The sequence below is a fragment of the Lithobates pipiens genome, unplaced genomic scaffold (assembly GCF_037356315.1).
Source record: "Lithobates pipiens isolate NorthernLeopardFrog02 unplaced genomic scaffold, aLitPip1_a1.2 Scaffold_16, whole genome shotgun sequence".
Classification (NCBI taxonomy): domain Eukaryota; kingdom Metazoa; phylum Chordata; class Amphibia; order Anura; family Ranidae; genus Lithobates; species Lithobates pipiens.
Window position 1 is genome coordinate 37414856 of NW_027507748.1, and position 26569 is coordinate 37441424.

General features: G+C 47.1%; 1 protein-coding gene across 1 annotated transcript in view; it reads left to right on the top strand.

The window, feature by feature from the left end:
* The window catches only part of STYXL2 (serine/threonine/tyrosine interacting like 2), a 150826-nt gene that overhangs the window by 23986 nt on the left and 100271 nt on the right, over positions 1-26569 (top strand). Inside the window, exon 2 of the mRNA XM_077479744.1 lies at positions 16880-17014. Within this exon, the coding sequence (XP_077335870.1) occupies positions 16902-17014 (113 nt within the window). The 5' untranslated portion in view covers positions 16880-16901. The remainder of the gene's footprint in view (positions 1-16879; positions 17015-26569) is intronic.

Consider the following 26569-nt stretch of genomic DNA (forward strand, 5'->3'; position numbering starts at 1 on the left):
CGGAGCATCTGAAAGGAAACCGGACGCCGCCCGTCCCTCTGTCTATGCGCCCTCCGATACCCTTTCACCGCTTGTCGCAGCCAAAACTCCTTGGTAAAATCCGGACTCCCTTCCCATTTAAATAAGAAGGCCAACCCAGCCAGCTTCCTGTCTATGGAGGCCGCCGAAACCCCCCTGTCCATATCCCTGCAAAGAAAGTAAAATACAGCCTGAGCCATGCCCGCCTCACCCGGGGCCATGCCGATCGCTGCAAGACATTCCGACCACTCTTGCCAGACCTTTGAATATGCCCTCCATGTTGCCTTACACACCGACATCTCAATCAACCGTGCTGCAACTCCACCGCTATGTTCCACATCCAAGCCGGACATGCGACCCCGTGACGCTCTGCCTCCGGTGCCAGCCCCCGAAACCTGTCCCACTGAAAACGAGACAGAGCGTCAGCCAAATTGTTCTCCACCCCCGGCAGATGCACAGCATAGATGAACGCATTAACCTGCAAACAACGCAAAACCAAGTGGCGTACTAGCCTGACCACCGGCCCAGAGGCCGCCGTCAGCCGATTAACCACATGCACCACCCCCAAATTGTCGCAATTAAAGCGTACCTTCAAATTCCGAAAAGACTCCCCCCAAATCTCCAAGGCCACCACTATGGGAAACAGTTCAAGCAACACTAGGTTCTTCAGGAGCCCGGCCTCGGCCCACTCCGTAGGCCACGGTGCTGCGCACCACTGGCCCTTAAAGTAAGCGCCGAAACCCGACGACCCAGCCGCATCAGTGAACAACTCCAAATCCCAATTGCTAATGGGACCCGACATCCACAGTGCGCGCCCGTTGAAGGAGGCCAAAAAGGCCTGCCACACCACAAGATCATCCTTGTGCTCCTGTTTTAAAGTCACGAAATGGGTGGGTGACCGAACCCCCCGCCGTGGCCGAGGCCAACCGGCGGCTAAACACCCGCCCCATCGGAATAATCCGGCACGCGAAGTTGAGCTTGCCCAATAAAGATTGCAACTGCCGCAATTGCAGCTTGCGAACCCCAATTGTCGCCCGCACTTCCACTTGCAAAGACTCCAATTTGTCCTGGGGCAACCTGCATTCCATCCTTTCAGAGTCGATCACGATCCCTAAAAACGTAATGCAGGCTGTGGGCCCTTCCGTCTTCCCCGGCGCTAGCGGGACCCCAAAGCGGCCCGCCAAGTGCTGTAACGTCCCCAAGAGGACGGCGCAAACATTCGAGCCGGCCGGACCTACACACAAGAAATCATCTAAATAGTGTATGACCGAGTTGATGCCCGACACGTCCCGCACGGCCCACTCTAAGAAAGAACTGAACTGTTCGAACAAGGCGCATGAAATGGAGCAACCCATGGGCAGGCAACGGTCGACGTAGAACCCCCCCTTCCAACAGCACCCGAGAAGCCAAAAGCTATCAGGATGCACTGGCAAGAGCCGGAAAGCCGATTCGACATCCGCCTTAGCCATTAAGGCCCCCCGTCCATACCTCCTCACCCAGGACACCGCCGCGTCGAAGGATGTGTATGTCACCGCACAATCCTCCGGCGAGATGGCGTCGTTAACCGAGCCCCCTTTCGGAAAGGACAGGTGATGAATCAAACGAAACTTGTTGGGTTCCTTCTTGGGGACTACCCCCAGCGGCGAAACCACTAACTGGGGGAGGGGCGAATCCGGAAATGGGCCGGCCATGCGGCCCAATGCCACCTCTTTACTCAACTTTTCCATCACCACCTCCGGGTGTTGCATCGCGGACTTCAAATTGTCGGCCACGGGAGGAGGGGCAGCCAACGAACTGGGGATCCTAAAACCAACCGTAAAACCCTCCTCCAGCACCCGCGCCCCCTCCCGGTCCGGATATCTATTGAGGAAAGGCCGCATCCTTTCCACCCGCACCGGGGTCGTCCCTCTTCGGGACAGCATCTCCCACGCGCCCCTTTCCTTTTTTAAAACATCTGGTGAGGGGGTGGGACCCGCCGCAGCCCGAGCACAAATGCTTGAAGCGGCAGGTGGGTCCGAATTTACAGGTGCCCTCGTTGAACTGCCAGCAATAACCCCAGCGCTTCTCGGTCGGCTGTCCGGGGGTAGCTGAACCTCCGACCCCATGCTGAAAAAACTGGTTGGGAGCCCTCGCCGCCGTCATCAACTTCATCCACAGGCTGATGTCCTTATGGTCCCAGCGAAGCGAGGGTCTAACCGCCATCCGTTGCCGAAACTGCTCGTCATACCTGAGCCACGCTACCCCACCGTACGTCCTATGCGCCTCACTGATGGCCTCCAGATACACAAACAACGCGGAGCAATGCTCCGGTGCCTTCTCCCCTACAACGCTCGCCAGAATGGCGAACGCCTGGAGCCAATTTGAAAAAGTACGTGGAATCAACCTATACCTCCGCTTCTCCTCGTCCTCCTTCTTCCGCTCCTCCGGCTTCAACCTGTCCAGGTTGAACTTTTCCAGCGGTAGCAGGGTAAAGATCTCGATGTACTCACCCCTCCAAATCTTCTCCTTCACCTCCTGCTTCAAGTGCGCCCCCAAGGGTCCCTCGAAGCAAACGTACACCTCACTCTTAGCCGCGTCCGCCAGCCTGACCAGGTCTGCGCTCTGTTCCCCCGACTTCGTCGAAACCACGTCAGCTGCGGGGGCCGCCAAGTCCGCCGGCGCTGCCCCCCCAGCTGCTGGGCCCCCCTGTGCCACCGCCGGAGCGGATACCACCCCAGACGTGATCGCTCCGGCGGTCGCCCGCCAAGCCCCCCTCAAATTTCTGAACCAGCTCCTTCAGGCCCGCCAACAACCCCCCTAGGCCCTCCTGCCCCCCACCCGCTGCCGGCTCCGCAGGTTTGGACGCACTCGCCAATCCCGCAGACCCACCGCCGGCCGCCGGCGCACCCCGTACGCTACCCTGCCCCAACAAGTCAAGCAACAGTGTAGATATGGAATAAGAAGTGTCACACTCACCGGGCTGCCCAGGACTGGGCCTTGCAGCCGCCGCACAGGGACCCATCGCCGACTCCGCGTCCCGGACATCACCGCCATCAGACTCCGACAGCTCACCCTCCGATCGGTCGCTGGCCACGGCCGTCACCGGTCCGGAAGAAGGACGCCCAGACGGGCCCGCTCCGCCATCCGGGGTTCTGCGATGAACATCTCTGGGGGCCCGGCCCACCCGACCGCCCGCTCCCCCCACATTGCTAGGTGAAGGGCTCCTGCACCGCACAGCTCGCCGGCTCCTCGTCCCCTGCCCCACGGCCCTGCTGCGTCCATTGTCCAGGCTGCCACCGGAAACCCCGCCATCTCCCCTGGGACTGGGGGCCACCACGCCGGGCCGCGCCCCCACCCGCTGTCCTGTTGACTGCTGCGGACCGACCTCTCCATCCCCCCTGGCCTGGCCCATGCATCTACGCCGAGCAGGGGGTGCTGAATCCAGGGGCGATCCCCCTTGCCTCCCAGCCACACTCCCCAGTCCCCTCCTCCTGGCCCTGTACCTGCTGCTCCCTTCCCCCGATGGGGTGGAGGTCGGGGGCCCAGTCCTCCGCTGCGGATGCCGCTCAATGCCGTCCTCGTTCGCTGCAGGCGTGGGCGCCCCCCGCGGGGGCCCCACGCGGCCCGCCCCCGGACTATACCGCTCGGGCGGCCTGGAACGCCGCACCCGAGGTGTCACCGGCGTCCCCCCGTCCGCCGCCGCCTCCCGTTCTGCCGCCAAGGCCGCCACTTGCCCCTGTAGCCATGCGGCGCCCTCCTGCGCAATCACGGCCCTAAGCTGCGCCATCAAGTCCGCGGACGCCATCTTGGATGATAGTAGGAGCGGGGAGGGCACGTCCTATCTCTTCCTCCGCCGCTCTACGAGTGCCCTGCCTTCCGCTCGGCTTCCCGCCGAACGTGTTGCTCCGCCCCCTTTGGCCCAGCCTCCCGGCTTCTTAAAGCGGCCCGAGCAAAAGACCTTAAAGCGGCGACAGTGCATGCAAACCATTGTCATGCTGTCCCTCCGCTTAGCAGCCTTCGGCTGCTGCTCCGTGGCCTTTCTTTACAATGGGATTTCAGGTGGCTCAGGATGGGTTTCCTGTTATCGATGGGATTTCAGGTGGCCCGGGATGGGTTTCCTGATAGTGATGGGATTTCTGGTGGCTCAGGATGGGTTTTCTGATATCAGTTGGATTTCAGGTGTCTCAGGATGGGTTTCCTGATAGTGATGGGATTTCTGGTGGCTCAGGATGGGTTTCCTGATGTTGAACAGTGGACAATGCCTTCATAATTTGTGAGATTTTATTTAGGCAAGACCAGCTACTTGCATCCCCCCTCCCCTCCAAAAAAACGCAAGAAAACTAGCGGCCATGGAGAGTGGCGTAGCATGGGTTGTTGGCGCCCGGGGCAAGGCAAATAATTTGCATCCCATGGACTTTTAGGCTCCATGCACACTAGCAGCTCCAAAACCGCTAGAAAAAAATATTAGCTTTTTTTGCCAGCGTTTTTGCAGTGTTTAGGAGCGTTTTCAAAAAAGTGTTTAGAAGTGCTAGCGTTTATAAGGAGCGTCGTCTGCTGGCATCCTTAACAAACAGCTGGTTGACAAGGAGCGGGCCAGCAAGATGGCTGTTGGGCGCTTAACAAAACAGATGAATCATCAACTGTCAGCGGGGTAAACAAACAATTGCTGGCCATGAAAACTTCAGGAGAAAAAAACAGCATGGGGGTTGCCCTATCAATCCTTACCTGACCCTTTCTGGCCCAGAATGTATTTTAAGGGGAACTCCATGCCCAAATGAAAAAAAAAACGTCATAGAATACCCCTGCAAATCTATACCAGACCCTCAGTTCTAGGTCTGGTATGGATTTTAAGGGGACCCCCATGCCAATCTTTTTTTTTGTTAAATAGCGTGAGGGTCCCCTCCAAAATCCATGCCAGACCCATCAACATTGGGAAAAGGGGCTTTGCGGGGGGGGGGGGGGGGGGGGAGCCACCTACCTCAAAGTACCCTTCCCCCATGTTGAGGGTATGTGGCCTGGTATGGATCAGGGGTAGTGCCAAGTCCCAGAATAAAAACTGATTCCAAAGGGGAAGTTTAAACAGACACAAAGTGTGGGGAGATTTATTATAACTGGAGCATGCAAAATCTGATGTAGCTCTGTATAGAAACCAATCAGCTTTCATGTTTTTTTTGCCAAAGCTTAAGCAAGTTAGAAGCTGATTGGCTAGCATGCACAGCTGTACTGGATTCTGAGTGCTCCAATTTTAGCAAATCTGCTCCAATATGTCAAAGACTATTGTTGCTTTTTTGACTCATCCATTGTCAAGGATGCAGCTTACCGGACACTCCTTGACAACCAGCTCTTCAAAAATGGCTGTAATTAACCAGAAGGGCTGGTGGCAGTTGTCTGGGGCATCAGAACCACCACACTTGCAACGTTGTGCCCAGGGAGATCACCTGGGCTACGCCACTTGCCGGGCTACACCCTAGGTGGCTGGCCAGTTCGCCTAGCAGTAGCGCTGGCCCTGATCACACCTTTTAAATAAAAAAAGCTACAAACTTAAAAATATTGAAAGACTTTCAAAATTACATGAACATTAAATCTTATATGAGATTTTAGTTAGGCTTACTGTATATATATATATATATATATATATATATATATATATATATATATATATATATACTTTAGGACACCGCAACAACATTTTTTGATTCTTAGCTCCTGTGGATTTTTCATAGCAAAGTCTAAATCAGAAAATAAAAACTCAACACTCCTATAGAAGTGTAGGCTTTTAATCATGGATGGTCTTCTGCTGGACACGGCTATAAAGAACAGTCATTGGGTCACTTGTGGAGTCAAAAATATAAAGGTTCCAAGCCTCTAATATTTTTCCGCTGGTTCCTCTGCAAACTCAGCATGAACTTCGAAAGATAAAAGTGATCTCTGCGTTGTTTCAATCCACACTACTAGGCGATCGCGCTTCACTTGTTACCGGTCAACTTTTTTCGGGAGTTTGAGAAACCTCAGTTTTGCTTTACTCTCCCTTTCCTTTTTGCCAAAGACTTTCAGCATTTTCGTTTCTGATGTCTTGTAATCAGATAAAAGCGGGGAGAGATGAAACATCCGTCCGTGTAAGAGACTCATAAATAAGACAAGTGGCCGGACTACAGAGCGCCGGTCTGCGCCGACATCAGAGGCGTCAGATGTGTACGGAGATGAATATGGAGCAGGGCAAGGGATGGCGGAATTTATCAGATACTTCTGAGAAAAAAAACAATTTAATAAAGGAAAAAGAAGAAACTCTCTTAACCCTGGCTGTGTACTTCTCACTCAAAGAGAAATCCGAGTTCTAAGATCATTTTACCCAGGTGAAGGGAAGGACTGGAAGTATCCATACACAGACTTTTACAGAGCCAATTAATGCTTTGGGGTCCAGTGAACTGTGTATGTGTGCAAAAATCAGATACAATTCATAGACGAGCTCGAAATACACCGAAAAATTTGGTCTCTAAAACAGAAGATCCAGGATAATATGGAAAATTGTTTTCCATGCTTACCATAATTTTTCTTTCCTGGAGGCTCATCGTGTCAGCCTACCATTGGGGTGGACCTGACCAAATAGTAGGTTGACATAATGAACTGCAGGAAATATATTGATGGTGAATTTTACACCTGCCAAAAGATATGCAATTCAATCCAGTGTGGAAGAGGGGCTTCAAGGTGGGCTAATTTTGGCACCACAGCACAAGTCCCTACCCCCGCTCCAGGACTGCTAGAACAATGTGCCTCCTGCTATCTTGTGCTCTGCAACTTACCATAGGCATGCGCACAACATTCCAGACCATAGACCCGAGGAAGGAATGTTAACACGCGTAGTTTTGCTGCACTTTGCTGGAATTGTAGCGCTGCCCCCCTGAGGGTCGAAGGATAGATCAATACCCCTCCAGGTTACCCTAACCCAGTGCTGTCTTTTGGCCTAGGGCAACAAGGCCCAGGCCTAGGGCGGCACTTTGTGAGGGGCTCTCCCTCCACCAGAGAAGGCCCCCCTCCTCCTCCCGAGTCAGTCCAATCAGAGACTGCGGACATGCTTCAGGTGACAATCAGAGACTGTGAACATTATACAGGAGACAATCAGAGACTGTGGACATTATACAGGAGACAATCAGAGACTGTGGACATTATACAGGAGACAATCAGAGACTGCGGACATACTACAGGTGACAATCAGAGACTGCAGACATGCTACAGGTGACGATCAGAGACTGTGGACATGCTACAGATGACAATCAGAGACTGCGGACATGCTACAGGAGACAATCAGAGACTGGAGACATACTACAGGAGACAGAGACTGTGGACATACTACAGGTGACAATAAGAGACTGCGGATACCCTACAGGAGACAATCAGAGACTGAGGACATTATACAGGAGACAGAGACTGTGGACATACTACAGGAGACAATCAGAAACTGTGGATACCCTACAGGAGACAATCAGAGACTGCGGACATTATGCAGGAGATGGTCAGAGAACTTTCAGCAATGCACAGCTTTACAGTTGAATAACACAGCTCAGAGTTTCAGCAGTCAGGCATTTTATGGGTGTAAGTACATACTTGCCCATCTGAGCAAACTGCATACAGCCAGAGGTCCGGGGGCGCGGCTTCCACTCATTGCTTTCACTACAACTGCTCCCCTCTGAGCATACAGGCATGGGACGGGGTTAGAGCATTAGAGGAGCTCCTTGTCCCACCCCCGATCTCTGTATTCCTGAGCCAGTATAGAGGGGTGGAACCCGGGAGCTCCACTGACACTTCCACTCCGATCACTGCTCTCACTACAGCCGCTCTGTTCCGAGCATACAGGCCCCACCCCCTCTCTGCTGGCTAGCTCGGGAATACAGCCTCCCATGTCCTCTGTGCACTCTGTAAAGCTGCCATCATGGGCCCCAATTTCGCCGGTAGCGCAGGCTCAATGCTTTGGGCCCCCCAACAATGATCGGGCCCTGGGCAGGTGCCTCGTTTGCCCTGCGTTAAAGACTGCCCTGGTGAGAGTAACTAAGATACCGAGTCTCCTCACTGTCTCTCCTTACAAACCTCACAGCTTATCTATGCTCCAGCTTTCCCCATTGTTTCTCATATACCCTGTTATCTGAAATAGGGACAACTCTCTGATAATTAACCCCCTATGTCCTTGCTAGGGGAGGACTGCGCCTTTCTTATCTGCATCAATGGACACATGTACACTGCTGCTTACATATATGGTTAACTCTTTACAGCTCAATATCTGCAGGCTGGTGCTTCTGGAATCAATGGCATTTAACATCTGGTGCTTGTAAGACCCCTTTCACACTGACGCATTTTTCAGGCGCTTTTGGGCTAAAAATAGCACCTGTAAAGTGCCTGTAAAGCGTCTGAAAAACACCTTCCCTGCAGCCCCAGTGTGAGAGTCCGAGTGCTTTCACACTGGAGCGGTGTGCTTGTAGGACGTTAGAAAAATTCCTGCAAGCAGCATCTTTGGGGTGCTGTATACACCGCTCCTCCACTGCCCCTGCCTATTGAAATGAATGGGCACCGCTGCCGAAGCGCCTGCAAAGCGATTCTGCAGCTGCGCTTTTTGGGCGCATTTAACCCTTTTTTCAGCTGCTAGTAGGGTTAAAAGCGCCTTGCTATCAGCCGAAATAGCACCGCTAAAACAACAGTAAAGTGCCGCTATAACTAGCGTCACTCTACCGCTAACGCGGCCTGCTGGCAGTGTGATAGGGGTCTATGTGTCTATATATTGTACCACCACCTCATCCCTTTAGAATGTAAGCTCTATGAGCAGGGCCCTCCTGTCCCTTCTGTATTGAACTGTACTGTAATTGTGCTGTCCCCCCTCCACATTGTAAAGTGCTGCGTAAACTGTTGGCGCTATATAAATCGTGAATAATAATAATATGTGGTTAACCTTTCATAGCTACCTGTATGGCTAATGCTGCCTTCTGACATATGAAGTAAAGTGTCATTTCTGATCATAGATCAGTCTGGATTTTATTACCCATCCTGTTGACAGTTCAGCTGAACTCGCACAATTTCAAACTGGCAATGCAGTCCGACTTCGGGGGCGATTTGACAGACATCTGTGCAGGAACGATGTCTATAAGAATTGCACCACAAAGTTGACAAAAGTAGTCCAGGAACTACTTTTGGGAATCGGTGCGGAACTGCAAAATTGGCATCGTACCAATTGGGACGGTACCATTGCCAGCAATAGGCATACCATTTGACATGTTAACTCACATGCCAAATCGGCCCGATGTGAACGAGTGCTTAAACTGCAGTCTGCTCACATCATTTGATATGATTAGAATGCAATTGGAGACCCTTACTGGGCACTGGTGAAGCTGCATTGATGGGCACAGATCAGGCTGCATTGATGGGCACTGATGAGGCTGTGCTGATGGGCACTTGTGAAGCTGCATTGATGGGCACTGATCAGGCTGTACTGATGGGCACTGATGAGACTATGCTGATGGGCACTGGTGAGGCTGCACTGCTGGGCACTGAGGCTGAATTGATGGGCAATGATGAGGGCTGCATTAATGGGCACTGGTGAGGCTGCACTGCTGGGCACTGAGGCTGCATTGATGGGCACTGGTAATGCTGCATTGATGGGCACTGATGAGGCTGCTTTGATGGGCACTGATGATGCTACCTTGATGGGCACCGATGAGGCTGCACTTGGTACCCACTTTTAATGTACAGAGATGAAGAGGTGGGGCTCTAAGAGGAAAAAGTGGAGCCTGAAGAGGTATGGTTTACAAATGACAGGGTGGGTCTTAAACAGGAAGGGGCATGACATTGACATAAAGGGGTGGTTCATATCTAAATTAGGGGGTGCACACGTTTAGTCAGGCCTAGGGCAGCACAAAACCTAAATACACTACTGCCTTGAACCTGTGCTGCCACCTCTGCCACCTCTGACACTCTGGGTTCATACATTTTTTCCCTTTCCTCCAAATGTTAGCAGGGAAGAAGTAAACACACCAGAAATGATTAAATCAACACATTTTTCTTAATGAGATGGAAGGAACAAAGTATAGAGTCAATACAAGTTTACACTTTAAACTGTTGTTTACTGAAGGAATGTTATCAATATCTAAATGACAATCTCTTACTAAATTCAAACATTTCACAGTGAACACTATATTCATCGTTCTCAACTAAGCACATCAAATGCTTATGTGAATAGGCTATAGGAGAGCAGAGGAATGACTTTTGTGAATGTCAGGCCCCTCTCTACTGCTCCTCCACTGTAGCCAGGAGCTGGATTTATACATATTCCTGCAATCAGGAGACATTTTGGTGTGTATTGCAAGGGGCGCTGTTTTCCCGCTAGCGTTGAGCGTGATGCTGACTTATTACCTGCTTATTCAGAGACAAGGCTGAGCAAAGCATCTTGGGATATGTAGTCCATATGGATGGGATTCGACCCTCTGGTTGAATCATGTGGAACTACAACTACCAGTTGGCTGATGGGGAAGAACACATTGCTGGGAGAGACTATAAAAGAGAGAGAGGAAGGCTTTCTTGAGAGCGGCGTGGATCTGTGTGCAGGGACTCTGTGATAGTGTGGGCTGCAGCTGAGTCGTCGAATTGTCCAGCGAATATCTGAGGGGACGCTTGTGGACAGCTCCTCCTTAGCTGTTCGGCAGCAGTTTCGAGGCTGTTACGTCCCAGTCATCCAGCGGTGCATCGGATTTGGGTGAGCCGTGGAGTGGAGCGGTGGAGGCCGGATGTCATCCCCTGAGCTAAAGTCTTGATAGATCATCATCATCATCTTCATCTTCTATATCATCATTATCTTCTTCATATTCATCATCATCATCATCTTCTTCTTCATCATCATCTTCCTTATCTTCATCATCATCATTTTCTTCATCTTCATCATCATCATCATCTTCATTCCTGGTTCTAGTTTGGTGAGCTGGCAACTTTTTAAGATGATGATGAACTCTGAGCAATGTGGCTCAAGAGATGACATCCGACCTCCGTCGTACCGTGGAACGGCTCACCCGAATCTGATTCATCGCAGGAATTCTGGGTAGAAATGGCCTCCAGGCTGCCGCTGTACAGTAGAGAGGAGCTGTCCACAGGTGTCCCTCCAGATGTCCGCAGGATAATTCTGCTAATGTAGGCCATGATTCAATTGCAGCTCCCACTATCACAGAGTTCCAGCACACAGATCCATGCCAATTCCAAGAGAGTGCGCTAGGCCTCTATCCATCTCTCTTATAGTCTCTCCCAGTGATCTGTTCTTTACCATGAGCCAGCTGATAGTTGTAGTTCCACCCAATTCAGCCAGATGGCGAATCCCATCCAAACGGACTACATATCCCAAGATGCTTTGCTCAGTCTTGTCTCTGATTAAGCAGGTAACAGGTCAGAATCACACTCAACACTATAAGGAAAAACAGCTCCTACTACAGCAATGCCACAAATGTCTCCTGATTGCAGGAATATGTATATATCCAGCTCCTGGCTACAGAAGTAATCCGGAAATGGCATTAGTCACATCACATCGACATACTGTACATTCCAGAGTCACTTGACTTTACTCAGTCAATCACATTTAGTGGATGGCTTGCAGTAGTCACAAGTGAAAGCATGTGTAGCACCTCAATAGCCAACTCGCTTACAGTCTCCTTTGTCCAGGGTTATTAGTACTCACAGGACTGTGTTTTCTGACGTCACCTCCTTGCTAGGTACATCTCTCCTGGGAACCCTCCAGGGAAGCAGCCTCACACAGAGATCTTCAACCTGGCCTAAAAGGCCTTTTGCAATCTTCCCTAGCCCCAACTCCATAAGGGACAGAATGACTACAGCTGGCTCCACCTGAGGAACAGATCCATTCCATGTGGCCTCCTGCTCTGTCATTGCCTACATATGCTGGCTACATCATCATAGGTGTGGAGTGTTTAGCTCCCAGGCTCCAAGTGTGCGTGTGTATTTGTGTGTGTGCCCCAGACATAGCTTATGAGTGGGTGCTCACTCACCCCTGACATCACTGTGGGAGGGCTCTACCTAAAAGGGACCTAACACCTGGTGTTACTACCTGCTGTACCACATACTATTTTGGTGAAGTAGCTAACTGCACTTCAGCTCACCCCAGAGGATGCCTTATTAGGACGAAACGTCGGGGCGGGCTCTGCTGATGCCACTGCGTTACTTGGTTTTATCCATATGTTTTTAATGACTTCTCAAAATATGAGTGACCATTTTTTAAATAAATGTTTTACATTTAAAATGGAATTGCACTATGTGGCCCCATTTCTCTCCTTTTGCCATATGTCATATTGAGAGGAACAGCTTATGAATTTCGGTCATTATACCTATGGTGGATACCTATTGATGTCACTACTTTAACTGATCCCTATCAGATTGGTCTATATTGGAAGTCGTGGTTGCTGTACCTTTCCTTGGGTGTGTTACACCAAAAGTTTGGTTGACCCATCAGACATACGCCTAGCTGGGTTCAACCTGTCTGGTAAGCCTCTTTCCTTACGTTGGTGGATTATCTACAGACAACCATTTCACCCAGATTCACAGTCACATTATTCTTTGCCATATGATATGGACTATATGCACTTTATATGCACTAACACTGTTGGTTTAATTACAATTTTCATTATTGTTGGGCAATCTTAATTTGTTGTGCATTTATCTGCACATTTATATATTGTATCAATTTTTTGGAAATACTCTCATTGTTTATCTAATTTTTCATCAGCACTGCACTATATTACTTTATTAGCTAACCTGTCTACAAGTCAGCCTTTAGATCCAGAGACCCCCCTATAGCATAATTAGGTCCCCGACCTCCACTGTGGTGAAGCAGTACAGCTTGGTCACATCCCTGCCCCACAGTCTAACACTAAATGATATGCTTTTTTTCCAAAAATATTCCATACACATCCATTATTTATTTTTTGCGCTATAAACAGAGTGCCAATTTTGAAAAAACAACAACTTTTTACTTTTTGCTATAATACATATCCAAAAAAAATAAAGAAATGTATTCATCAGTTTAGGCCGATATAAATTCTTCTACATATTTTTGGTAAAATAAATAGGTGTATATTGATTGATTTACGCAAAAGTTATCGCGTCTACAAAATAGGGGCTAGATTTAGGGACTTTTATTTTTTTTATTGTTTTTGGCAGTGATCTGTGATTTTTAGCGGGACTGCCACATTGAAGAGGACAAATCTGACGCAAAATTACACTTTTTGAGGACCAGTGACATTATTACATTGATCAGTGCTAAAAAAAAAAACACCATGGGGCGATCAAGGGGTTAAGTGTGTTCCCTCAGTGTGTTCTAACTGTAGGGAGGATGGGCTACTGGTAACATGACAGAGATCACTGTTCCCGGTCACTGGGAATAATAGATCTCTGACGTGTCACTAGGCAGAACAGGGACATGCATTGTTTACATAGGCGGTCCCCCATTCGGCCTGTGTACAAGGCAATCGCAGGTCGCCGGCGGAGATTGAGTCTGCCCGACCGGCGGGCATGCTCCCGGACCATGCTGCAGGAGCAAGCGCGGGCCGCTGGTAGTGACGACGGATAATGACGGCGGGCGGGAAGAAGTTAAGCTGACCAAGGATTTGTATAAACATTCTCAGTACTTTCGATGACGTGACGAATTTTGTTTCAAAGTACTTCAAAAATGTATTTTGCTTTTAACATTCGATTTTGGAATGAATGTGCTTTCCTAGACGAAAACCACATTCACTGTTGGAAATTTGCTCAAAATTTTCCACTCTGTTCCTTCGAATGTTATTGTTACTGTGGTTAAAAATAAATGCCCATTTGACCCCCAGTAACCATTAGAAATTTGAATGAATGTTCCTAAAATGGAAAATTACAATCAAAAGCCTGCTAATGCATGCCCGTTTTACCCTTTCCAAATAATTGACGATACAAAAGGTCAACCACACACACAAACATTAGCGCTACCTCCGTACCTCTGCTGCCCGTGGGAAACCGGTCTCGAGAGCTAGGCTTTTGTTCACCTTCCATGCCATTAAAATGAATTAATTAATCGACTAATTAATTATAAGGCACATACAGATACAACTACTTTTAGCTGATCTCCTTGCATTGCAACTCTGCATTAGTCAGTGTTAAATGTGGTATACACTATATACAATCACCCGACACTAGTTAGTTTCCACAATCCATGACTTAACTTCACAGTTCACACAAATAAGTTTTAAATTCAAACTGTAGCACTGAAGTAAGTCATTTTTTTTTCCACAGTAGGGTGACAATCCCTCCACCTCCGGTCTAACTAATCGCTCTCACCTTATGGCATGGACCCCTGTACAAAAAAGGTGGTCATGCAAGCGGGTATCAAAAGGGTCTCAGGTCTCCTTAGATCTCAGCAAGGACGCCAGGTCATGGGTAGAAAGTAAAGATCTAAGTGTTCACCATTTAAGTAGAAGATTTCATTTTTGTGTTCAAACACAAACTACTCACATAAAGATGATAAAAACACAGCATATAAAGCCGACAATTGTGTTAGTTCCGTAGGGAAGCAGCGGGTGACGTCATGCGTAGCTCCTCCCCCGTACGCGTTACGTTCAATCAGAACTTCAACGTCACCGGACTCCTCCCCCCTTCCCTTCATGGATAGATGGAAGCACTTGGGGAAGGGGGGAGGAGTCCGGTCACGTTGAAGTTCTGATTGAATTCTTTTGATGAGTACTCACCTCTCTGCCGGCTTCCGGGTCTTCAGGGAGTTCCGTCGGAGATCCGGTGACGTCACGGACATCTACGTCACTGGACTCCTCCCCCCCTTCCCTTCATTAGTAGATGGAGGCACTTGGGGAAGGGGGGAGGAGTCCAGTGACGTAGATCTCCGTGACGTCACAGGATCTCCGACGGAACTCCCTGAAGGCCCGGAAGCCGGCGGAGAGGTGAGTACCCATCAAAAGAATTTTGATCGATCAAAAAAAATGTATCGATTAATCAAGGAATTAATCTTTAATTTCCACAGCCCTAATTAAAATAGACACAAATTCTGGAGTCCATCTATAATCCTTATTATGCCTCATTGGTTACAGGGCAAGTTATCCAGGCTATACCCATGACCAACAAGACGATAATGCATTTCGGCAAAAGAGTGATTTTTTTTTTTTTTTATAGAGATATTTTACATAGTGGTGTATTGTTTGGGTATAAGGTTATAAAGTATAAAAGTTAGTGCAGTCAGCATATAATCTTTTTTGTTTTATTCAGGTTTTCACTTTAAGTGGAACCATATTTGACTGCAGCAAATTGATTTTTAGTAGGGGTGTATCACAATATTTTGCACTTCTAGATATCATTTTTGTTTGCGCCGGTAGACACATATTTGAGTTTGCATTTCGGCAAAAGCTTTAATCAAAGCTAAGCTTAAGACTTTTTCCGAAATGCGTTTGGGTCCTGTTTATCTTTTGGATGCTTTCCTTTTAATCAATAAAGCATAATAAGGATCATAGATGCACTCCAGAATTTGTATCAATTTTAATGATACAAAAGGTGAACATATAACTTTTTCAAATGTTTATGTTTTTGTCAGTTTTTGACACTTCACTTCAATATTAAAAATGGTGGACTAAACTGGGTTAACTGGGTGAGGATCTCTTGTGTATAGACTAATGCCGCGTACACACGATCGGAATTCCGGCTAGAAAAAGACAGATGAGAGCTTTTCATCGGAAAATGCGACCGTGTGTATGCTCCATCGGAATTTAGCTGTCGGAATTTCCGCCAGCCAAAAATTGATAGCATGTTCTCAATTTTCCCAACAGAAAAACTTTCTATCGGAAATTTCGATCGTGTGTATGCAATTCCGACACGCCAAAAATCACGCATGCTCAGATTCAACTAGGAGACAGAAGCTATTGGCTACTGGCTATTGAACTTCCTTTTTAAAGTCCCGTCGTACGTGTTTTACGTCACCGCGTTATAAAAGATCGAAATTTGGTGTGTAGGCAAGACAGCTTGAGCCGAATTCCGTCGGAATTCCGTCTGGAAAACCATCAGAGCTTTTTCCCACCAGAATTCCGATCGTGTGTATGCGGCATAAGGCAGATTCACCTAATTGCTCCCATGAGGATCATTGGTCAGATTAGGTTAGAAGAGTGGTTCACAACTTCCGTCCCCAAGTACCCCCAACGGGCCATGTTTTCTGCTTTTTCTTTACTTTGCTCAGCTGCTTTAAATCAATATCAATGACATGGTATTGATAAGAGCTATTTTTCTAAAGGAAGTTCCCAAAACATGGCCCATTGGGGGTACCTGAGATTGAGAACCACTGGGTTAGAAAACAAGTTCACACGCCTTATGGAGTACTTTGTGTTGTCAAAGGCCAGTCAGATGGTGCCTGCATGCTTGAATGCCGTCCTATGCCTATAGCCACCTATAAATTGCCCATGCAGGTAAATAAAGGAAGGGGGCGGGCATAGTGGTGACATCATTGCCCAAATTTGGCCATGTGGCCACATTTAGGCAATGAAGTAAGGCTCCTTTCCCTACCCATTTGCTTATGTGGGATTCCTGACCATGTAGGTGAATGGGCCTGGTGACATCATTGGTTGGTAAGGATGCTTCCTTAGCAGCCAATGACTGCCGGAAGCTGTCGCATTCATCCACGTCGAACGCCCGTAACATTCAACATACAAACATCCGAACAGCCAGTGTTTGGTCCGAACTTATGTTTGGACCAAGCACTAAGCTCATCCCTAATGACTGTTAAATTTGCTGGAGATATCTATATGTACTCAGCTTATGATTTCCTAATCTTTCTATAAGACTCTCAGACCACCTTGACGTTTAAATTCTAAACTTGATTATTTTTCTTCAGGTCCATCAATCTGCCAATCACAATGGCAACAGCCCCAGACGAGGAAAAGGAGCAGGTTGTGCCTGATAAAGATGATGACGATGCTGATATTTTGGCTGTCCAAGCACGCTACCTGCGTAGCCCATCGCCTACCAGGTGAGTACCAAATCTACACGCAACCATATTCCTCCTGCGGGTAAACTTGGCCAATTGGCTACAGACGAGGGATTGCTTTGATTGTATTATTTTGTTTCCTCCTTCATATTTTATAGTAGATAGGGTTTCAATTTTTTTTTTTTTTTGCTGAAGGCTCTTCTTTAGGCCTCACCCAGCTCCCATCCCTCAGTCTAATAAAAATAGTACACATTGAGGCATTCACATTGGAAAATAAAATGGTAGCTGGATGGGGCTTTGTCCTAAAATCAGGGTTAAGTCGAACCCTTCAAAAAGTGAAGCCAGTTTAAAGGACACAGTAGTGGACATTGTGTGGTGTCTGCTCTCAGGATTTTAACTTTCCCAATTGGTGACATCTTCACTTTTCTAAAAAAAAGGAAAAAAAATTGTTACAACTGACAAGACACCTTGGCTTGTAGCTACCTCTTATAGTTTTGGAATGTTTTCATTTGCATTTATCAGTAGAGAGATCATTTTTAGACTCAAATTAAGGGGATTTGGCAGGGCACTTGCAAGGAGTTTACAAGAAAAAGTTTTATGAAAGAACTTTATTTGGCAACCGGCATTACATTGGACTGCAGCCCACCTTCATTAAGAGAACTAACAGACACACACATACCATATACTGTATATCATCTCTAGTCCACTGTTCCCTAAACTGTGGACCGTTTGCTTTCCCTTAAATAGGGCACTATTCTCTCTGACACCAACAATAGAGTATTATTTTTCCCACTGACACCAGTGGTGAAGCACCAATAGTTCCCCTGACACCAACAATGGGGCACTATTCCTTCCACTTAAACCAATGATGGGGCACCATTCCTCTCACTGACACCAATGATGGGGTACTATTCCTCCCATTGACACCAATGATGGGACACTATTCCTCCTAATGATACCAATAATGGGGCACTATTCCCCCCACTGATACCAATGACGGGACACTATTCCCCCCACTGATACCAATGATGGGGCACTATTCCTCCCACTGATACCAATGATGGGGCACTATTCCTCCCACTGATACCAATGGTTGGGCACTATACCTCCCGCAGATACCAATGATGGGACACTATTCCCACCATTGATACAAATGATGGGGCACTATTCCTCGCACTGATACCAATGGTTGGGCACTATTACTCCCACTAATACCAATGATGGGGCACTATTCCTCCCACTGATACCAATGGTTGGGTACTATTCCTCCCACTGAAACCAATGATGGGTTGCTATTCTTGTCACTAAGGCCCCATACACACTATCATATTATCTGCTGAGTTTTTCCTTCAGATTTACCAAAACCACATAATATGAGGTCAAACCTTAGGAGTTTCAATGTGTATGCAATCAGGCAGGCCCTTCTACTACATGGCTTTGGTAAACCTGAAGGAAAAAATCAGCAGATAATCTGATAGTGTGTATGGGGCTTTACACCAACAATGGAGCAATATTCCTCCCACTGATACAACAATGAGGCACTATTCCTCCCACTGATACAACAATGAGGCACTATTCCTTCCACTGATACCAACAATGGAACAATATTCCTCCCACTGGCACCAAAGATGGAACACTATTCCACCCACTAGCACCAACGATGGAACACTATTTCTCCCACTGACACCAATGATAGGGCACTATTCCTCCCACTGTCACGAAAGATGGGGCGCTATTCCTCCCATTGGCACCAATGATGGGGCGTTATTCCTCCCACTGACAACAATGATGGGGCACTATTTCTCCCACTGGCACCAACGATGGGGCGCTATTCCTCCCACTGACAACGATGGGGCACTATTCCTCTCACTGACACAGACGATGGGGCGCTATTCCTCCCACTTGCACCAATGATGGGGCACTATTTCTCCCACCGACACCAAGGATGGGGCACTATTCCATCCACTGACACCAAGGATGGGGCGCTATTCCTCCCACTGACAACGATGGGGCACTATTCCTCTCACTGACACAGACGATGGGGCGCTATTCCTCCCACTTGCACCAATGATGGGGCACTATTTCTCCCACCGACACCAAGGATGGGGCACTATTCCATCCCCTGACACCAAGGATGGGGCACTATTCCTCTCACTGACACAGATGATGGGGCGCTATTCCTCCCACTTGCACCAATGATGGGGCACTATTTCTCCCACCGACAGAAAGGATGGGGCACTATTCCTCCCACTGACACCAAGGATGGGGCACCATTCCTCCCAATGACACAAATGATGGAGCCCAGTTTCTATTCCTTTTCCACTTATTTGGGACGAGTGCATGATTTTTTCCTTTTTCAATATTTGTTGGGGGGGGGAGGGGTTCCCCATTAAATTCTATACCAGACCCGAAGAGACTGGTATAGAATTGAGGTGGACCCCAAGCTGTTTGTGTGGGGGCCCCCCTTAAAAATTTTAACCTACAGGACCAGGTATGAATTATGGGGGGGACTATCTGTTCTCAATTGCTCTTGAGCCGCGGATGCCTTAAGTGAATGGGGCCGGTAATGTCACTCGTTCGGATTTGGCATTGCCTGCAACTGCCAGCGTACTTAACAACCATTGACTGTAGGAAGCTGTCAGGTATATTAGTGGTAATAATACAGTTATTATACATGATGTTTAGATGTTTGTCTAAATGGCGGAATAGTTAAGGGTCAGTCTAAATTTCTGCTTGGACTGAGTCTACTCAGAATGCATGGTACTGTATACCTGACCTATTGAAAACAATGCACTCCCTGTGAGGCTGATAATATCAACTCTTGTTAAAGTGTAAACCCTAATTCTATTTTCAGTAGTTGTGGCCTCATGCTTTACTGTATGCCATCAGTCTGCCATGTGCACTTTTTAAAAAAAAATGTAAAAGCTCCACGGTGCAGTGTACACACTCGAAAACAAAACACCAGATGCACACAAAAGTGAAGCACACAAAAAATGTACAGGGTATACAAATGGTTCTTCTCCAAAGAGAAAGAACCTTGGCCTTAATTCCCCGGTAAGAACCCTGGCCTTAATTCCCCCGGGGCGCAAGGCTCCTGACAGGGACTGGGGTACTCGGGGTCCACCCAGCTGAAGCCAGGTGGATCCCATTTTTTGGGAGACCTGCCAAAACAAGGTCTACCCAAGTACTAGGTGAGGCTCTTCCGAAGGTTCTCCCACTTATGTGAGGGGGAGAACCTGACCAAAAGACCATCCCGCAAGAGACTTTTAGGACAAGTCTAAAGCCTTGTACACACAGTCGGAGAATCCGTCGGAATGTGTCCTATCGGACCGTGTCGTCGGATAATCCGACTGTGTGTGGTATGCATCGGACTGATTCCGTCCGAATCTCCGTCGGACCCAATTTTCCAACATGTTGGAAATATTTCCCGACCAACTGGGCCGGTCGGACATACTCCGATCATGTGTAGAGAATTTTGATCGGACCAAGTGCCACGCATGCTCAGATCAAATTCCTACATCAAAGCTATTGGCTACTAGCCTGAATGTAGTCCCATTGTAACGAAATTACATCATTACGTTCTGAAAGATCGGATTTTTCGCCAACTTTGTCCGACCGTGTGTATGCAACAGTTTCGGACAAGATCCGACGGACAAAATCTGACGGGCAAAATCCGACGGATTTGGTTGTGGAAATCTCCGACCGTGTGTACAGGGGCTAAGGGCCTACACCCTACTAGTGGGGGTATGGATTTCTTTAGTTGTCAATGGGGCTACCTGTCAGACAACAGAGCATGCACGGCAGGCTGACAACGCTGCTGTTGTTTGCCAAGGAGATTGATGGAGGATGCATCACTTGGATGGAAGGATGGTAGGAGGGACTTTTCAGCTCGATCTTTTTAGGTGATATACAGGATCCCAGTTCTACTTTAAAAACTGTAAAACTTCTCTAGGTGGGAACTTTCTCATTCATGAAATATACAGTTCTGCTGCCAGCAGAATTCTATTTTTAAGGATCGGCACTGTCCTATTCCCTGCAGCGTAATAAAAGATGGAGACACGGTTATAATCTTCACAAATGGCTCTGGCTACAGAACAAGCGAGAATTACACATGAATCTGAGAAACTGCTTAAGTATGCAAATTAAATTATGCGTATGCAGATAGCAATGAATAGAGCTTAGCGGCATATCTTTGCATACTTAATTCTCATTTGACTATGCTAATTAGTGCTGGTGGTATGTGAGGGGAGATAGAGATATATTCAGGAGCTTGTTTGTCTGCATCGAGACTCACAGTTAAAGCAGAGCTCCAGCCAAGAAAAAAAAAACAAGCAAAAAATGGAGAGCCCATAAAAGAGAAAACAACACAACCAGCTTTTGCTGCAACAATCACCAGCAATCCAGAGATTTCCTCCGCAGTTTTTTTTTTGGCCACATAGGTCACCATGGACTTACCCCCAACCTGTGAATGGACAGCGAAAGGAGATACAGCACAGTGATTAGCTCATCTTTTTGCAACTCTGCTCTCTCCTCCTATCAGCGTGCTTCTTTTTAGCACATTAACTGATTGGCTCCTTGTGTTGTTTCTTCCTCTTGCACTCCAGCCCTGCTGTACAGGGATTGCAAGAGGCTAATGCTCCCAGCAGGGTCCTTTGCTTCCCCGTAGTGCTTCAGTAATAAAAATGTTAGCTGCGCAAACCCAAAGACCCCTGAAGACTTGCCTGAAACGCGTAGGGAAGAGCTTACAATGGGACATTCTGCAGAAGTGGCGGCCATAGTTGTAAGTTCGGCCCATATTTCTTCCTTTGATTTCCAGTCTATCGCATTTACAGTTGATTCTTTAATTATTATTGTGTATTAACTTTTGCTAAATGCAATAAATAGTACTCCATGTTAGGTATTTGTGGCTCTGTGTGGTGAGCAATTTCCCCAGATAGCACAATGTAGTTGCCTGCTGCCCCCCAGTGGAGAGGAGGGAGAGGTGCCGGTGGTGTTTGCAGAGGATGGGAGCACAGCTGAGGAAGAGTGTGATCCTATTATCATAAGCTGCAAATATGGGCACTTGGGCAGCAATACAATCTAGGAGAGCATAGTGGTGGAGGTGTGGTGTTACTCACTCTGGGGGGGTGAGATTTGCTGACTCACCTAAAGCGAGCGAGCTAAGATTTATTTATACTTGGTTACATGTATTTTACCCTTTATTCATTCAATTTTATTTTTATTATATTTATTGGTTATGCAGCTCAGTGAATTGATTTGGCAGATTTTGTGGACATTGGTTATATACACTTTGTACTTTGTTGATGATTTTATTTGAACTATATTTGTTAATTCACACTTAATTTACTAAATTGATTTGGTGATAATTATATTGATTGTTGGGGTGCTGCACATTAAAAATATATATCCTAAAAACTTTGTTAAAATTTTGTAGGGCATATCTCCTACATCTACGGCACCCAAATGGTCAAAGTGGGAGCAAAATATAGTACAAATAGCATCCATTACAATGGATAGAATAGTCCATTGGGGGGCATTGGGCAGATGCACCTTAGATTGGTGGTAGTCAGTGGAAAGAATGCCTCCCCTTGCAGTGGTGATCTGATTGCCACCCTTGCAGTCATGCTGCTGGCTTTACCACGAACAGGACATAGGAGATAAATCCTAAGCCCTTGTACACACGGTCGGACATTCCGACAACAAAATCCGTTGGATTATTTCAGACGGATTTTGTCCGAAACTGGTGTTGCATACACATGATCGGACAAAGTTGTCGGAAAATCCAATCTTTCGGAATGTGATGATGTTCATTGGTTACAACGGGACTACGTTCAGGCTAGTAGCCAATAGCTTTGGTCTTGTAATTTTAACAGAGCATACGTGGCACTTTCTCCGATCGGAATTCTCTACAAACGATTGGACAAAGTCCAATCGGATCATGTTGTCGGAAAATTTTATATCCAGCTCTCAAACTTTGTTGGTCGGACATTCCGACTGAAAAAGTCAGATGGAGCCCACACACAGTCGGATTATCCGACAACATGGTCCAATCGGACATTTTCCGTCTGAATTTCCGGCCGTGTGTACAAGGGCTAATAGCTTTGTCAAAGATTTGTAGGGCGAATCTCCTACATGTACGGCACACAAGTGGTCAAGGTCAACAAAGAACAAAAAAATAGTACAGATAGCACCCATTACAATGGATAGAAAGGTCTTTTATCACTGAAGTTCCCCTTAATGGGTTAGAACAGCCTTTCCCAAGCTTATAACATCAGAGGAACCCTTGAAATAATGTTCAGGTCTCAGTAAACCCCTGCTGTAAATAGTCCATTGGGGGTGGGGGGCATTGCTCATATGCACCTTAGATTGGTGGTGCTCAGTGGGAAGAAAGCCTTCCGTACAGTGGTGGTCAGAATGCCACCCTTACGGTCATGCTGCTGGCTCTACCAGGAGCAGGATGTATGAGATACATCCTAATAGCTTTATTGAAGATTTGCAGGACGTATCTCCTACATCTAAAGAATGAAGATGGTCAAAGTGAGAGCAAGATATAGTACAAATGGCATCAATTACTATGGATAGAAAAGTCTTTCATGACTGAACTTCCCCTTAATAGATTATAACAGTCTTTCCCAACCTTATAACTTCAGAGGAACCCTTGAAATAATATTCAGGTCTCATTGACCCCCTACTATGAATAGTCCATAGTGGGGCATTGGGCAGATGCACCTTAGATTTGCAATCGTTAGTGGGAAGAATGCTCCCCCTTACAGTGGCGGTCAGGATGCCACCCCTGCAGTAATGCTTCTGGCTCTACCAGGAGTAAAACATAGGAAATACACCCTAATAGCTTTGTTGAAGTTGTGTAGGGTGTATCTCCTACATCTATGGCACACAAGTGGTCAAAGTGAGAGCAAATACAATACAAATAGCATCAATTACAATGGATAGAAAAATCTTTCATCACTGAAGTTCCTCTTAATAGGTAAATCTGCCTTTCCCAACCTTAAAACCCCCAGGAGAACACTTGAAATAATGTTCAGGTCTCAGGGAACCCCTACTATGATTAGTTCATTGGGGGTGATTGGGAAAATGTTCCTTAGATTGGTGGTGGTCAGTGGGAAGGATGCCCTCTCCCCCTTGCAGTATTGGTCAGAATACCACCATTGCAGTCATGCTGCTGCAACTACCAGGAGAAGGACGTATGAGATACATCCTAATAGCTTTAGTGAAGATCTGTAGTGCATATCTCCTACATCTAAGCCCTTGTACACACGGTCGGACATTCTGCCAACCAAATCCATTGGATTTTGTCTGACGGATTGTGTCCGAAACTGTTGCATACACACGGTCGGACCAAGTTGTCGGAAAATCCGATCGTTCAGAATGTGATGACGTTATTTTGTTACGACGGGACTACGTTTACGCTAGTAGCCAATAGCTTTGGTGTAGGAATTTAATCTGAGCATGCGTGGCACTTTGTCCGTTGGAGTAGGCTACACATGATCGGAGTATGTCCGATCGGACCAGTTTGTCGGAAAATATTTCCAACAAGTTGGAAAATTGGATCCGACGGATATTCCGACGGAAACAGTTCGGTGCATACCACACACAGTCGGATTATCCGACAAAACGGTCCGATAGGACACATTCCGTCTGAATCTCCGACCGTGTGTACAAGGGCTAAGGCACGCAGATGGTCAAAGTGGGAGCAAATATAGTACAAATAGCATTCTTTACAATGGATAGAAACGTCTTTCATGCCTGAAGTTCCTCTTAATAGGTTAGAACAGCCTTTCCCAACCTTATAACTCCAGAGGAACTCTTTTAATAATGTTCAGGTCTCAGGAAACCCCTACTATGAGTAGTCCATCTGGGGAGCATGGGCAAATGCCCCTTAGATTGGTGGTCAGTGGGAAGAATGCCCCCCCTCCCCCTTACAGGGGTGTTCAGAATGCCACCCTTGCAGTCATGCTGCTGGCTCTACCAGATTACCCAGGACTCACGGAACGCCTAGCCATCTCTGAAGGATTCTACGGAACCCTGGTTGAGAATGGTTGAGTTGAGTTAGAGTATACAGACATCCCTTTGTACATGGAATGCATGATGTGTTCACTAATGGTTGCAATAAGTTCTGAAGCCCCAGAAAGCTCCAAGCCAATAGGAAAGGAGGAGGGCAACAGGACAGAGAGAAGAAAACAGGGGAAAATAAAAATTTACGACATCCATTTTGTTCCTCGCTGAAATACTTTTCACAATTTAACGCGGCCCTGGGACATTTTCTAATTTTCTTGTTTTGCCATAAATTGATTCCCTCGGTACTTGTTACACTTTGGTTAAGCTTTTCATTTATCAGTTCTTCCACGCTAAAGTGAGAGAGCGAGAATGACACCTTTGCTATTTTGTCACAGTTGTCAGTTAAAGGCACCGGCGGCCTTTATTGGGCGAAGAAAGTTGCAGCTGCTTCACATATAAGAACAAATAGAGTTAATTTTGTCACCCCAGTATGTGGAGTACACAAGGCTATTGGAATATGGTTAATACAGCTGGACCAATGATACGTATGTATCCATCCTGTGCATGCGTTTATCTTTTTCAGGACCTTTAAGACATTTTTCGGGCTCCATTTTTTGAACGACGACCCTTTGCACCCATCACTTCAAAACATTTCTGAAGAGCAACATTGTATAGCTTTTAATTATACCTTCTGCAAATTCGAAGAATCCTGATCCTCATTCCCCTCACCTTTCAGATTAGCCCCACCCCCTTTCACATTGGAGTCCTTAGCCCCTTTAACATCTACACAGCTAAAAGCCCTTAGTTGTGTATATGGAACATACCTCCAAGGGGAAAGGACACTGCGCGGATTGTTTTTTGGTGCATAAGGATGAATAGCCTAGGAGAATGTACACTTTTTGCAATCTTCATTCACATAAGATATATAAAAATGTGCTGCGCCATTCTAAGGCCGCGTACACACGGGCGGATTGTCTGCCCAACTAAGTTCGTCAGACAATCCGACAGACAGTCCGTTCAACTTTTGAATGAACGGACTTGACCACACACGATGAACAGACAGTCCGCTGAAAACTTGCGCGATGACGTGTACAGCACGTACGACGGGACTAGAAAAACGACGTCCAATACACTGCAATGCAACCTTCGGCCGTGTAAATCCTTTCTGAGCATGCGCCATACTTAGTCCGTCCAACTTGCCTACACACGAGCGGACTGTCCGCTGAAACCAAGTTTGGACGGACAAAACCAAGTTTGGACGGACAAAATTACGGAAATTCCGAAAGACAAAGTCCGTCAGACTGTCCGTCAGACTGTCCGCTGAAAAAGTCCGCTGAAGCCCACACACGAGCGGATTGTCCGCTGAAACACGGTTCAGCGGACTAAGTTGGGCAGACAATCCGCCCGTGTGTACGCGGCCTTAGAATAAACAATATCATTCCTTATATAGTGTTATGGACTTCCCCCTATGTATAATATATATATATATATATATATATATATATATATATATATATATATATAAACTTTAGCCTTCAAATCGTATCAGGGGAGGTCCTGGTCCACACTGTTGTTGCCACT